The 12,937-nt window shown below is 46.0% G+C and overlaps 1 protein-coding gene across 1 annotated transcript; it reads right to left on the reverse strand.

Annotated features, from left to right (window-relative positions):
• Window positions 1–457: 457 nt before the first annotated feature.
• Window positions 458–3,549, reverse strand: LOC138677327 (transmembrane 4 L6 family member 5-like). The gene is made up of 5 exons (XM_069767378.1): window positions 3,211–3,549; window positions 3,056–3,121; window positions 1,858–2,018; window positions 1,499–1,691; window positions 458–717 (listed from the first exon to the last, which is right to left on the reverse strand). Exons 1-4 carry the CDS (start codon window positions 3,532–3,534, stop codon window positions 1,502–1,504), a joined length of 741 nt encoding a protein of 246 aa, XP_069623479.1. The 5' UTR covers window positions 3,535–3,549; the 3' UTR covers window positions 458–717; window positions 1,499–1,501.
• Between the last annotated feature and the right edge of the window lie 9,388 nt (window positions 3,550–12,937).

A 12,937-nucleotide genomic window follows, 5' to 3' on the forward strand; every position in this document is an offset into this window, starting at 1 on the left:
GCGAATTCTGGAATCATCATTGTCCATATACTACGGGGACATGCATATTCTAGAATACCCGATGCGTTAGAATCGGGCCACAATCTAGTTATTAATAAATGACTATAACCAGTGGAACCAGGGGTCACCTTATGCCTTGGGGTGAATCCTACTTCAACTTTTCCGAGGTTTGTTGCCAAACATATATTTGTGGCTGCGCTTGGTTCTGTAGCTTTGTCTCATCTAAAGTTAATGAGTTATAGCTACAGTACCAGGCACAGCAACAATTGTATGTAAGGCGTTGTGTCTGGATAAACAGTGAAGAGGGATTTCTTGATGGTTACATATAGGCGTTTAAGGACCCAGTTGGGCCCAAGATATCTGCCAACTCCCTACTCTCCAAAATAAAAGTACATAAAATACAATAAAAGTAGATGTTAAAAAAATATTTTTTTTTAAACGGACAGACGGAAGGTGCTACAGCAAAATCTCCATTTAATCACAAGTTTACAATATAAATTATATGGAAAAATATAACAGCTATATACACGTCGCACGATGGGACATTCAGGGCCGGGGTCGGGATACCCTTCATACTGTCACTTGGAGTTCACGCTGTCTGCCGTCAATGATGATGAAGGGGTAATTAAGTGCGCAAGGCAGGGGCGCTCAAAGGAACTAGCCCTCAATGATACAGTTCATCTTTACGTAGCTTGATAGGGGGTGCAATGAGTGAAACTGTAAATGAAAAATAAAATACATGAATAAAATAAATCCGTGACAGTAGATAAATAATTATAACAAACAGCCTCTCCCAGGATTCAAACCCATGACCTTGCTGCAACAAGGCGGCAGTGCCAACCATGAGATCTGTAATTCACGGGCCTTGGTCAGCAGTTTGCAATATAAATCTAATCAGTAAAGCAGTAAATGATATTGCTCCTACGCCCACTTGCATATTCAGGGCTGCGGTATTAATGCCACCATGTACCTTACCTGAATATAATAATTAATTAGCGTTATCTCCATGCCAAGCATTTTTATGCAGTTGTAAAAAGATTTTTGTATTATCACCCATCTCTTAAAGAGACCTGTCACCGGGTTAAAAGTTATCAGTTTTTGCCCTTATCTTATTTCCCATGCTCCCTTGAGTATTCCGCTTTTTTCCTTTTTAAAATCTGTCAAGCTTTTCCAGAGATATGAGCCTTTTTATTTAGAGCTTATTTTTACGGTCTTTGGGGGCGTGGCTTGCAGGGTAATAATGCAGAGCAGTCTAAGACACGCCCACAGTGGATCTGTGAGTCACGCCTCCTTGTGAAGACCACGGAAATTTGCACTACATAAAAAGTCCGATATTTCTGGAACAATATAGGGGATTAAAAAAAAGAAAAAAAGCAGAATACTCAGCGAAACAGCGACAATAAAAGAAGAGCAAAAACTGGCTACTTTTCATCTAGTGACTTGTCATCCTTAAAGCAGTGTAAGCATCAGTATTTGGCCTACAGGTAAGTCTGCACACCTTTTAATCCTTGTTTCGGCAGGTTCCAAAGAGGCAGCCAGAGAGGCCATTGATCATCTGGACGCCGCACAGAATCAGAGAGATAGCCGTTGAGGCAATGACCATAGAGAAGAGGATGACGTTGAACACAACCACATCTTTGGGATTCAAGCAGATATCCCACAAGTCCTGATTGAATAGGTAGTTGTCCTTACTGTAGAGACAATTGGAAAAAATATGCATTCAGTCCTGAGGTCCCCAGTATACAGTGGGAAGAGGTCATTCTACATGGCAGAACGTGCAATGTGATAACCTCTAGTAGTATTTTTTTTTTTAAATGTAATGTGAAGAATATGTCAGGATGGGTAATTCTTACTTACCTGAAGTTTTCAAGTTCCGTGTAAAATGGTCGCCCCCATTTGAGACCATCGAGACCTATATAGCGGCACTGAGGTCCTTTCACCATTCCTACCAAAGATATCACAAAGCCGTACAGAGATCCAACAACTCCAACGGCGGCAAAGATGATTGACAGGAACATCTGTGGGAGGGAAGTGAAAAATTTCATGAGATTGTTTCAAGCCATACGTATAATCAAAGTCAACCTTCACCAACCAAGAAAGGGCCATGTTACTGAAGAAACTGCCTTCAGAGCTCTTTTGAGCAGCATTCGAGAGTTCGATCTTCCTTCCCTTCTCAATGGATGATATAAACCTAAACAGGACAAATTTCCCACGTTTAAGGGGTGGTCACTGGTAACAGAAGAGTTGGGAAGAGTAAATGGGACGTACAAGCAATGAGTCTAATTTAGGGATGAGTGAATTGATTAGAAGCCAAATTCAGATTTGCCAGAATCTTCAATTGGATTTATGTCCTTGAAGGAGTTCAAAATATGAATAGTCATCTATCCCTCCCCTGACCTACCTCAGCTCAGCTCTTCTCCTGCTCCGGTCACTCATTAGAGCTCTTCAGTTTCCATTTGGCCTCATTATATTGCCTAATCAATGCCAGAGGTGCCGAAAAAACACGAAGAGTGACTGGAGCTGCAGGAAGCCGTGTGGTTGGACTGGTGAGGGCAACAGAGAAGCCCTAAAGCAAAGCAAATCTGAAGAAATTCAGATTTCATTTTTTTTAAACCATGTGTTCTGGAGAAACCTCAGAGCATAATAATCGTCTTTAAATGGCAAATTCGTATTTGCATAAAGCACATTTTTTTTGGCCAAATTTGAGCAAACCAGTCAAGTTTTAATTTCAGCAGATTAAGACTTCTCTTCTGCTAGGATGGGTGGTCGATCATATTGGTATAAGCCGAAGGAAGGAGGAACTATTTTCCTCTGGGTGTGCACCAGTTTAGGACTAAACTCTAATAGAGCTTTATATGGGCAAGCTTTCGAGAACCCAAAAATGCTAAACTTCTCCCACCCTAAGTCATGGACTAGACATTAATGGTGGACAGGTCAAACTTTCTATGCTCAGTATTGCTTTCTAGTCTATATGCCCTAACGGCTGTTGCCTTGTTTGCCTCTCCGTTGAGATTAACACTGTATTGGAACAATAGCATATGAATAGTAGACTCACCCCACATCGATTATTGCAGCAGCCCTCTCGACCGGTGGCTTGGATATGGATCGCTGGAATGAGGACCTGGGATCAGAACACATTGATTATGGGTTTGTGCAGAGGTAGAGCACTTGATTTTGAAGAAAACCCTTTAGTCAGGCTGATAATCTTACCAGTATTCCTCCTCCGATAATCCCTCCAAGGTAAATAACTTCTGGAGTCATCTGTTCTGATGGTTTTGTCACTGGTTCAGTCTTCCATCCCGGAAAGAACTGGATCACATTGCAGACAATAGAGATGGCAGCCAAGGGGAACAATGAAATCCCAATAAATTTTGAGCATTTCCCTGTGCACATGATGGTGGGTTGAGCTAGAGGCTGAGAGCAGATGAACAAGAATTGAGCTGTGGTCGGGATACTGATCTGGTTCTTTATATGCCCAGCCCCAGCCCCAGAGATAACAGAGTGAGTCACATGAGAGTGAAGTTTGAACTCCATTTCACGCAGGGAGGTAGAGTGAGCCGTCACTTTTTCCAAAGAACAACCCTTGATTACCTTAGGATGGAACAATACAAGGGTCATAGAAATTTTTGAAGTGGAGCTCATCTGATGCCTCAAATGTATTCTTAAAGATTGTATGTGCTTCCCCCCCCCCCTCAGTATTAGGCATGTAAGAAGGGTATTATTGTGAACCAGTCAGAGCATCTCTAAAGCTGGAGCTATGTTATTGGACTCTTCAGATCTTTAACTGATCTATAAAGTCAACTTTACATGAGATTGTCTCCTGTCGGATTCCATTGGAACTGTTGTGGCTGGTATCCATTATAATGCTTACTAAACTGGGTTCCTGTAGGTCAAGGGCTGGGAACCTGTGGCTCTCAGACAGATTCCAGGTGGGTGGTAATGCAGTTTTCTGACAGCTCTCCCTTTAATTCTTGCCCAGAGTGCATGCACAGGACTATGCATATAACACTGGATTACGTCATGACGTTATTTGTATCCTATGTGATGTATACAGCACTGTCAATGTCTCTTTTGTGTTGTATACCGCAGTATACTGTATACTGCAGTCTCAAAGTATTGTATGTATATAAATATACATACACAACATATTCTCAGTGTGCCCTATGATGTGTATGCAGTCAGAGTGTCTCCTATGTGTTGTACACAACAAACTCAGTCTATCCTTTGTGCTTAATAGAGCAGTCTAAGTGTGTTCTATGTGAGATAGATATATATATATATATATATGTATATATATATATATATATATACAGTATATATGTACAGCATAGTCTCAAGGTCTCCTATGTGATGTATATACATCAGTATCAGTGTATCCTATTTGATATATACACAGCAGTTTCAGTGTCTCCAAGTGATTTATCCATCAGTTTCTGTGTATCCTATATTATATACATATACAGCGTAGTCTAAGTGTCTCACTTGTGATGCAAACATTAGTCTCAGTACATCATATTTGAGGTGTAGACAGCAGTCACATGTGATGTATTTACAGCAGAGTCTCAGTGTCTTCTATGTGATGTATACAGCAGTCTCAGTTTATCCTAGGTGATATATAGCAGTCTCGGTGTCTCCTATGTGATGTATATACCACAGTCTCGGTGTCTCCTATGTGATGCATATAGAGCAGTCTTGGTGTATGCTATGTGATGTACATACTTGTGTCTCCTACAAGTTGTATACAGCAGATTCTCAGGGTCTGCTACAGTATGCGATGCATACAGCAGTCTTAGAGTCTCCTATGTGATGCATACAGCAGAGTTTCAGTGTCTTGTATGTGATACATACAGCAGAGTCTCAGTGTCTCCTGTGTGATGGATCCAGCAGAATCTCAGTGTCTTCTCTGTGATGTATACAGCAGTCTCAGTGTATCCTAAGTGAGATATTTTTCACATTGACATTCTTTAGCACGATAGAGTGCAACCTCTTTTGTATATAAATATCTAAATGGTCTTGACAGAAAAAAGGTTCCGCACACCTGTTCTAGGTTTCATGCCTTCCATTTTAGATCTGAATTCTATTAGAGAGCACTCCGCTAACCATAAGAGCTTATACTCTACAGGAGAGTGAAAGAGACTTACCCAGTGACTCTGGAGCTGGAAAACAACTCTGCCATACAAGTTGTGCTCCACTGGGAATCGCTGATCTATGATAGCCCAGGTACTGACCACCACTGTACAAGGTATGATGACCAGCTCGATGTCATAGCTGCCGTGCATTATGGGAAGGCCCCTTCATGGCAATGCAAAATGTTGTTAGGCTTCTCTCTGATACTTCAGTAATGTGGAAAATGGTGCCGGGCAAGGTTTCAGGTTGTTTCTCCACAGATGACATCACTAGGGTTGAGCGACCTTGACTTTTTTAGAGTCGATTCGGGTTTCGCAAAACCCGACTATCTCAATAGTCGGGTCGAGTGAAATCGGCCGATTATGATGTAAAGTCGGGATCGACCGAAACATGAAACCCAATGCAAGTCAATGGGGCAGCATAGTCGGCAGTGAGTGGGGGCCAGGAAAACACCTAGAGTGCCCATTTTAATGCCAAAACCATGCATTCTTTTTAATGAAGCTTGTCAATCTTAATTTCCCTTATAATAATAGTTAAGGTAAGGTAAGTATTTAAACTTTGCAAGTGCTGTGATCCTGAGCAAGCAGGGGGGGGGCATTCGTTGGCATTGGCACTGGCACAGGGCCCCTCAAAGTACGGCGGTGTGTTTGCACGGCGGGGGCGCCTCCCACCGGCAGCAACACTTTTGCGTACTATGAGGGGCCCTGTGCCAGTGACGTCGCCAACGAGTATTCCTCCCCCCACCCGATGAAGGAACCTGCACTTTCATCTGCACCTTCCTCTTTGTCCCCGTGTAAGGTGGTATGGTATGCGGGAAGAGGAACCTGACTTTCAGCAGGGTCATCTATCACTGGCTGGGCAATGGGCAGGATGAGGAGGAAACACAGATATAGGCCCAAAGAATAAAGTGGTTTAAATGCAGTTCAAAATTGGTAAGAGGACTAACCAGGGGGCATTGCTTTGTTCAGTGGAGGACAACTGTAATGAGAGGCTGACACAGAGAGTAGGCCCAAATCAGTAATTAGTCTAAATGCAGTTCGAAATTGGCAACAGTAGTAAACAGGCGGCATAGCTTTGTTCAGTGGAGGAGAACAGCAAGGAGCGGCAGACACCAATAGTAGGCCCCAACCCAACTAGTAGGCCAAATGCAGTCTAACATTAACAACTACTTAACGAGAGCCTGAAAATGGAATTTCAGGACAGGAAACCAGGAGAACAGCAAGGAGCGGCAGACACTGTTAGTAGGCCCCAACCCAACTAGTAGACCAAATGCAGTTGTTCCATTTAACAACTATTTAACAAGAGCCTGAAGATAGAAGCTCAGGAAAGGCAACCTGGAGAACACCTTGGAGCGGAAGACACCGTCTCTACAACCCAGACCCAACTTGTAGTCCGAATGCAGTGTTGTTTTCAACAACTACTTAAGAAGAGCCTCAAGATTGAAGCAAAGGAGAGGCAACCTGGGGAACACCTTGGAGTGGAACACACCGTCTCTACACCCCTGACCCAACTTGTAGGCCGCATGCAGTGTTGTTTTCAACAACTACTAAACGAGAGCCAGAAGATTGAAGCAATGGAGAGGCAACCTGGAGAACACCTTGGAGCGGCAGACACTGGTAGTAGGCCCCAACCCAAGTACTAGCCCAACTGCAGTTAGATTTACAAAAAACTACTAAACGAGAGCCTGAAGATCAAAGCTCAGAAAAGGCAACCCAGAGAATACCTTGGAGCGGCAGACACTGGTAGTAGGCCCCAACCCAAGTACTAGCCCCACTGCAGTTAGATTTAAAAAAACTACTAAACGAGAGCCTGAAGATCAAAGCTCAGAAAAGGCAACCCAGAGAACACCTTGGAGCGGCAGACACTGGTAGTAGACTTTAAACCCAAAATTTTGGTCAATGGAGTTTATAAAATGTTCCAGGGGTACACAGGCCGCATTGGTGTGGTAAGCGGAGGAGTAGTAGAAAGAACGGACCGCAGACAGGCTTTGAAGGCCTAACATAATAAAATTGGGCTGTAGGCAGTTTATAATTGGTTCCAGGTGTACACGGGCAGCAGTACACAGGTCAGTGGAGGCCTAGTGGAAGGAGGGACCGCAGACAGGCTTCGAAGGCCTAACATAAAAAAAATTGGGCTGTAGGCACTTTTAAATAGGTTCCAGGGGTACACGGGCAGCAGTGGTCTGGTCAGTGGAGGAGTAGTAGAAAGAAGGGACCGCAGACAGGCTTCGAAGGCCTAACATACAAAAATTGGGCTGTAGGCACTTTTAAATAGGTTCCAGGGGTACACAAGCAGCATTGGTCTGGTGAGTGGAGGAGTAGTAGAAAGAACGGACCGCAGACAGGCTTCGAAGGCCTAACATAATAAAATTGGGCTGTAGGCACTTTATAATTGGTTCCAGGGGTACACGGGCAGCAGTAGACAGGTCAGTGGAGGCCTAGTGGAAGGAGGGACCGCAGATAGGCTTCGAAGGCCTAACATAAAAAAAATTGTGCTGTAGGCACTTTAAAATAGGTTCCGGGGGTACACGGGCAGCATTGGTCTGGTCAGTGGAGGAGTAGTAGAAAGAACGGACCGCAGACAGGCTTCAAAGGCCTAACATAATAAAATTGGGCTGTATGCACTTTATAATTGGTTCCAGGGGTACACGGGCAGCAGTAGACAGGTCAGTGGAGGCCTAGTGGAAGGAGGGACCGCAGACAGGCTTCGAAGGCCTAACAAAAAAATTGGGCTGTAGGCACTTTTAAATAGGTTCCAGGGGTACACGGGCAGCAGTGGTCTGGTCAGTGGAGGAGTAGTAGAAAGAACGGACCGCAGACAGGCTTCGAAGGCCTAACATAATAAAATTGGGCTGTAGGCACTTTATAATTGGTTCCAGGGGTACACGGGCAGCAGTAAACAGGTCAGTGGAGGCCTAGTGGAAGGAGGGACCGCAGACAGGCTTCGAAGGCCTAACATAAAAAAAATTGTGCTGTAGGCACTTTAAAATAGGTTCCAGGGGTACACGGGCAGCAGTAGACAGGTCAGTGGAGGCCTAGTGGAAGGATGGACCGCAGACAGGCTTCGAAGGCCTAACATAAAAAAAATTGGGCTGTAGGCACTTTATAATTGGTTCCAGGGGTACACGGGCAGCATTGGTGTTGTCAGCGGAGGCCGATTGTAATGAGTGTCTGCCAGTTAGTAGTCCCAAACAATAAATACATGTCAATCTCTCGCATGACAACAAAACGAAACCACCAAAGGGTGCAATCATTCGGTACTGGGGTGGGCTCCTCTGCGGAGTTTCAGACCTAGTAATTTGGCGCAAAGTTTTTCTTGGGTAAATATAGGACACTGCCCCGGACTATGTTAAGTACGATCATACATGTCAACACAATGGTATTGTCAGTGGCTGGAATTTAAGGATGTCAGCGCATAGACTAAACATTGGTGGAACTGTGAGAGATAATTGTGCAAGTGGTTTAGCAATGTTTGAGCTGGGGGTGGGGGAACTCTCTTGTGGCCGGCGGTACAGGCCCAGGGCCCCTCATGTTACAACAGTGTGTCTGACGTTGGGTGCGCACCACCACCGCCAGAGACACTTTATTGTACTATGAGGGACCCAGTGGCAGTGCCGTCGACCAAAAGCGGGCACACCCACCTCTTCAGACAAACAGCACTCTCACGGGTGCTGGCGCCAAGTGGCGATACCACGGCCCCGTGTGGGGAGTTTGGCCATTTAGGGAGGTGTAAACATGTCGTATGCTGGACAATCAGGTGCTGCAAATTACAAGATTGGAAAAGTCATTCAGAATAGTCCACAGGCAAGACCTTTTCATAGGAAAGCTAGGTGTCGGCCGGGCAAGGTGGGGCAAAAGATTTCGAAATCCAGTTGTGGTTCATTTTAATGAAGGTTAGATCATCTACATTTTGGGTAGCCAGACGAGTCCTTTTTTCGGTTAATATTGAACCTGCAGCACTGAATACTCTTTCTGATAGGACACTAGCTGCCGGGCAAGCAAGCTCCTGCAATGCATATTCTGCCAATTCTGGCCAGGTGTCTAATTTGGATGCCCAGTAATCAAATGGGAATGACGGTTGAGGGAGAACGTCGATAAGGGATGAAAAATAGTTAGTAACCATACTGGACAAATGCTGTCTCCTGTCACTTTGAATTGATGCTGCAGTACCTGTCCTGTCTGCGGTCATAGCAAAATCACTCCACAACCTGGTCAGAAAACCCCTCTGGCCAACGCCACTTCTGATTTCTGCCCCTCTAACACCTCTGGTCTGCTGGCCCCTGCAGCTCGTGTGAGAACGATCACGGGCGCTGTGTGCTGGGAATGCCTGAAGCAAACGGTCAACAAGAGTTGATTGTTTGGTTGCTAATATTAGTTCCAAGTTCTCATGTGGCATTATATTTTGCAATTTGCCTTTATAGCGAGGATCAAGGAGGCAGGCCAACCAGTAATCGTCATCGTTCATCATTTTAGTAATGCGTGTGTCCCTTTTGAGGATACGTAAGGCATAATCCGCCATGTGGGCCAAAGTTCCAGTTGTCAAATCTGCGGTTGTGCTTGGTTGAGGGGCAGTTTCAGGCAAATCTACGTCACTTGTGTCCCTCAAATAACCAGAACCCGGCCTTGCCACGCCACCAATTTCCAGTGGCCCCGGAAAAGCTTCCTCATTAAAAATATAATCATCCCCATCATCCTCCTCGTCCTCCTCCTCCTCTTCGCCCGCTACCTCGTCCTGTACACTGCCCTGACCAGACAATGGCTGACTGTCATCAAGGCTTTCCTCTTCCTCTGCGGCAGACGCCTGATCCTTTATGTGCGTCAAACTTTGCATCAGCAGACGCATTAGGGGGATGCTCATGCTTATTATGGCGTTGTCTGCACTAACCAGCCATGTGCATTCCTCAAAACACTGAAGGACTTGACACATGTCTTGTATCTTCGACCACTGCACACCTGACAACTCCATGTCTGCCATCCTACTGCCTGCCCGTGTATGTGTATCCTCCCACAAAAACATAACAGCCCGCCTCTGTTCGCACAGTCTCTGAAGCATGTGCAGTGTTGAGTTCCACCTTGTTGCAACGTCTATGATTAGGCGATGCTGGGGAAGGTTCAAAGACCGCTGATAGGTCTGCATACGGCTGGAGTGTACGGGCGAACGGCGGATATGCGAGCAAAGTCCGCGCACTTTGAGGAGCAGGTCGGATAACCCCGGATAACTTTTCAGGAAGCACTGCACCACCAGGTTTAAGGTGTGAGCCAGGCAAGGAATGTGTTTCAGTTGGGAAAGGGAGATGGCAGCCATGAAATTCCTTCCGTTATCACTCACTACCTTGCCTGCCTCAAGATCTACAGTGCCCAGCCACGACTGCGTTTCTTTCTGAAAGAACTCGGACAGAACTTCCGCGGTGTGTCTGTTGTCGCCCAAACACTTCATAGCCAATACAGCCTGCTGACGCTTGCCAGTAGCTGCCCCATAATGGGAGACCTGGTGTGCAACAGTGGCAGCTGCGGATGGAGTGGTTGTGCGACTGCAGTCTGTGGACGAGCTCTCGCTTCTGCAGGAGGACGAGGAGGAGGAGGAGGGGGTGCGAACGGCTACAGCCAACTGTTTCCTAGACCATGGGCTAGGCAGAACTGTCCCAAAATTGCTGTCCCCTGTGGACCCTGCATCCACAACATTCACCCAGTGTGCCGTGATGGACACGTAACGTCCCGGGCCATGCCTACTGGTCCATGCATCTGTTGTCAGGTGCACCTTTGTGCTCACAGATTGCCTGAGTGCATGGACGATGCGCTCTTTAACATGCTGGTGGAGGGCTGGGATGGCTTTTCTGGAAAAGAAGTGTCGACTGGGTAGCTCGTAGCGTGGTACAGCGTAGTCCATCAGGGCTTTGAAAGCTTTGCTTTCAACTAACCGGTAGGGCATCATCTCTAACGAGATTAGTCTAGCTATGTGGGCGTTCAAACCCTGTGTACGCGGATGCGAGGCTAAGTACTTCCTTTTTCTAACCATGAGCTGGACTGGAGAGCTGGAGATCATGGAACTAGCGGGGGTGCCGGTGGACATGGCAGACTGAGAGACGGTGGGAGATGGTATTGTTGCCGCCGGTGCCCTAGATGCAGTGTTTCCTACTACGAAACTGGTGATTCCCTGACCCTGACTGCTTTGGCCTGGCAAAGAAACCTGCACAGATACTGCAGGTGGTGCGGAAAATGGTGGCCCTACACTGCCGGAAGGGATGTTGCGTTGCTGACTAGCTTCATTGGCCGAGAGTGCTACAACCTTAAGGGACGTTTGGTAGTCAGTCCAGGCTTGCAAATGCATGGTGGTTAAATGTCTATGCATGCAACTTGTATTGAGACTTTTCAGATTCTGACCTCTGCTTAAGGTAGTTGAACATTTTTGACAGATGACTTTGCGCTGATCAATTGGATGTTGTTTAAAAAAATGCCAGACTGCACTCTTTCTAGCATCGGATACCTTTTCAGGCATTGCAGACTGAGCTTTAACCGGATGGCCACGCTGTCCTCCAACAGGTTTTGACTTTGCCACGCGTTTTGGGCCAGATACAGGCCCGGCAGATGGAACCTGTTGCGATGTTGATGCCTGCTGCGGCCCCTCCTCCTCCGCTTCAGAACTACTGCCGCCTGCACCCTGTTCCCCCAATGGCTGCCAATCGGTGTCAACAACTGGGTCATCTATAACCTCCTCTTCTAGCTCGTGCGCAACTCCGTCTGTGTCACCATGTAAGTCGGTGGTAGAGCGTTCGTGACAGGGCAACATAGTCTCATCAGGGTCTGATTCTGGATCAGTACCCTGCGAGGGCAATGTTGTGGTCTGACTGAGTCAAAGGACCAGCATAGTAGTCTGGCTGTGGCTGTGCATCAGTGCACTCCATGTCAGATTCAACTTGTAATGGGCATGGCCTGTTAACTGCTTCATTTTCTAAGCCAGGGACGGTATGTGTAACGAGCTCCATGGAGTAACCCGTTGTGTCGCCTGCTGCATCCTTCTCTGTTGTTGTTTTTGCTGAAGAGGACAAGGAAGCGACTTGTCCCTGACCGTGAACATCCACTAACGACGCGCTGCTTTTACATTTACCAGTTTCAAAAGAGGAGGCAAAAGAGCTAGAGGCTGAGTCTGCAAGGTAAGCCAAAACTTGCTCTTGCTGCTCCGGCTTTAAAAGCGGTTTTCCTACTCCCAGAAAAGGGAGCGTTCGAGGCCTTGTGTAGCCAGACGACGAACCTGGCTCCACAGCTCCAGACTTAGGTGCAATATTTTTTTTCCCACGACCACCTGATGCTCCATCACTGCCACTACCCTCATTACCAGCTGACAATGAACGCCCCCGGCCACGACCTCTTCCACCAGACTTCCTCATTGTTTTAAAAACGTAACCAAACTAACGGTATTTGTTGCTGTCAAACAACTTACACGGTGAGCTATAACTTCAGTATGATTTAGATACCCCTTTACAGGTGGGTGAGACCGCAAGGAAAAGCAGGCACAATGTTACACACTCTGTTTTTGGTGGCACCAAATGAGAGAGATGCCACACACGCAGGACTGTCACTCAAGCACAAATGTCAATATTAATCTCCCATTGTTTGTTTTTATTTTTTCAGGGAGAATTTAGAAACCCCCCAAAAAAAATGATTTCTTCAGGAAGAGTTTAGAAAACAAATAAAAAAAAGTGATTTTTTCACAGAGAATTTAGAAACCAAATAATAATAATAAAAAAAAATAGGCTTTCTATGGCCCACTTTCTGAGATAGAGAGATGGCACACCCAGGAGTCAGGACTGGCA

Source organism: Ranitomeya imitator, chromosome 4, assembly GCF_032444005.1.
Source record: "Ranitomeya imitator isolate aRanImi1 chromosome 4, aRanImi1.pri, whole genome shotgun sequence".
Taxonomy (NCBI): domain Eukaryota; kingdom Metazoa; phylum Chordata; class Amphibia; order Anura; family Dendrobatidae; genus Ranitomeya; species Ranitomeya imitator.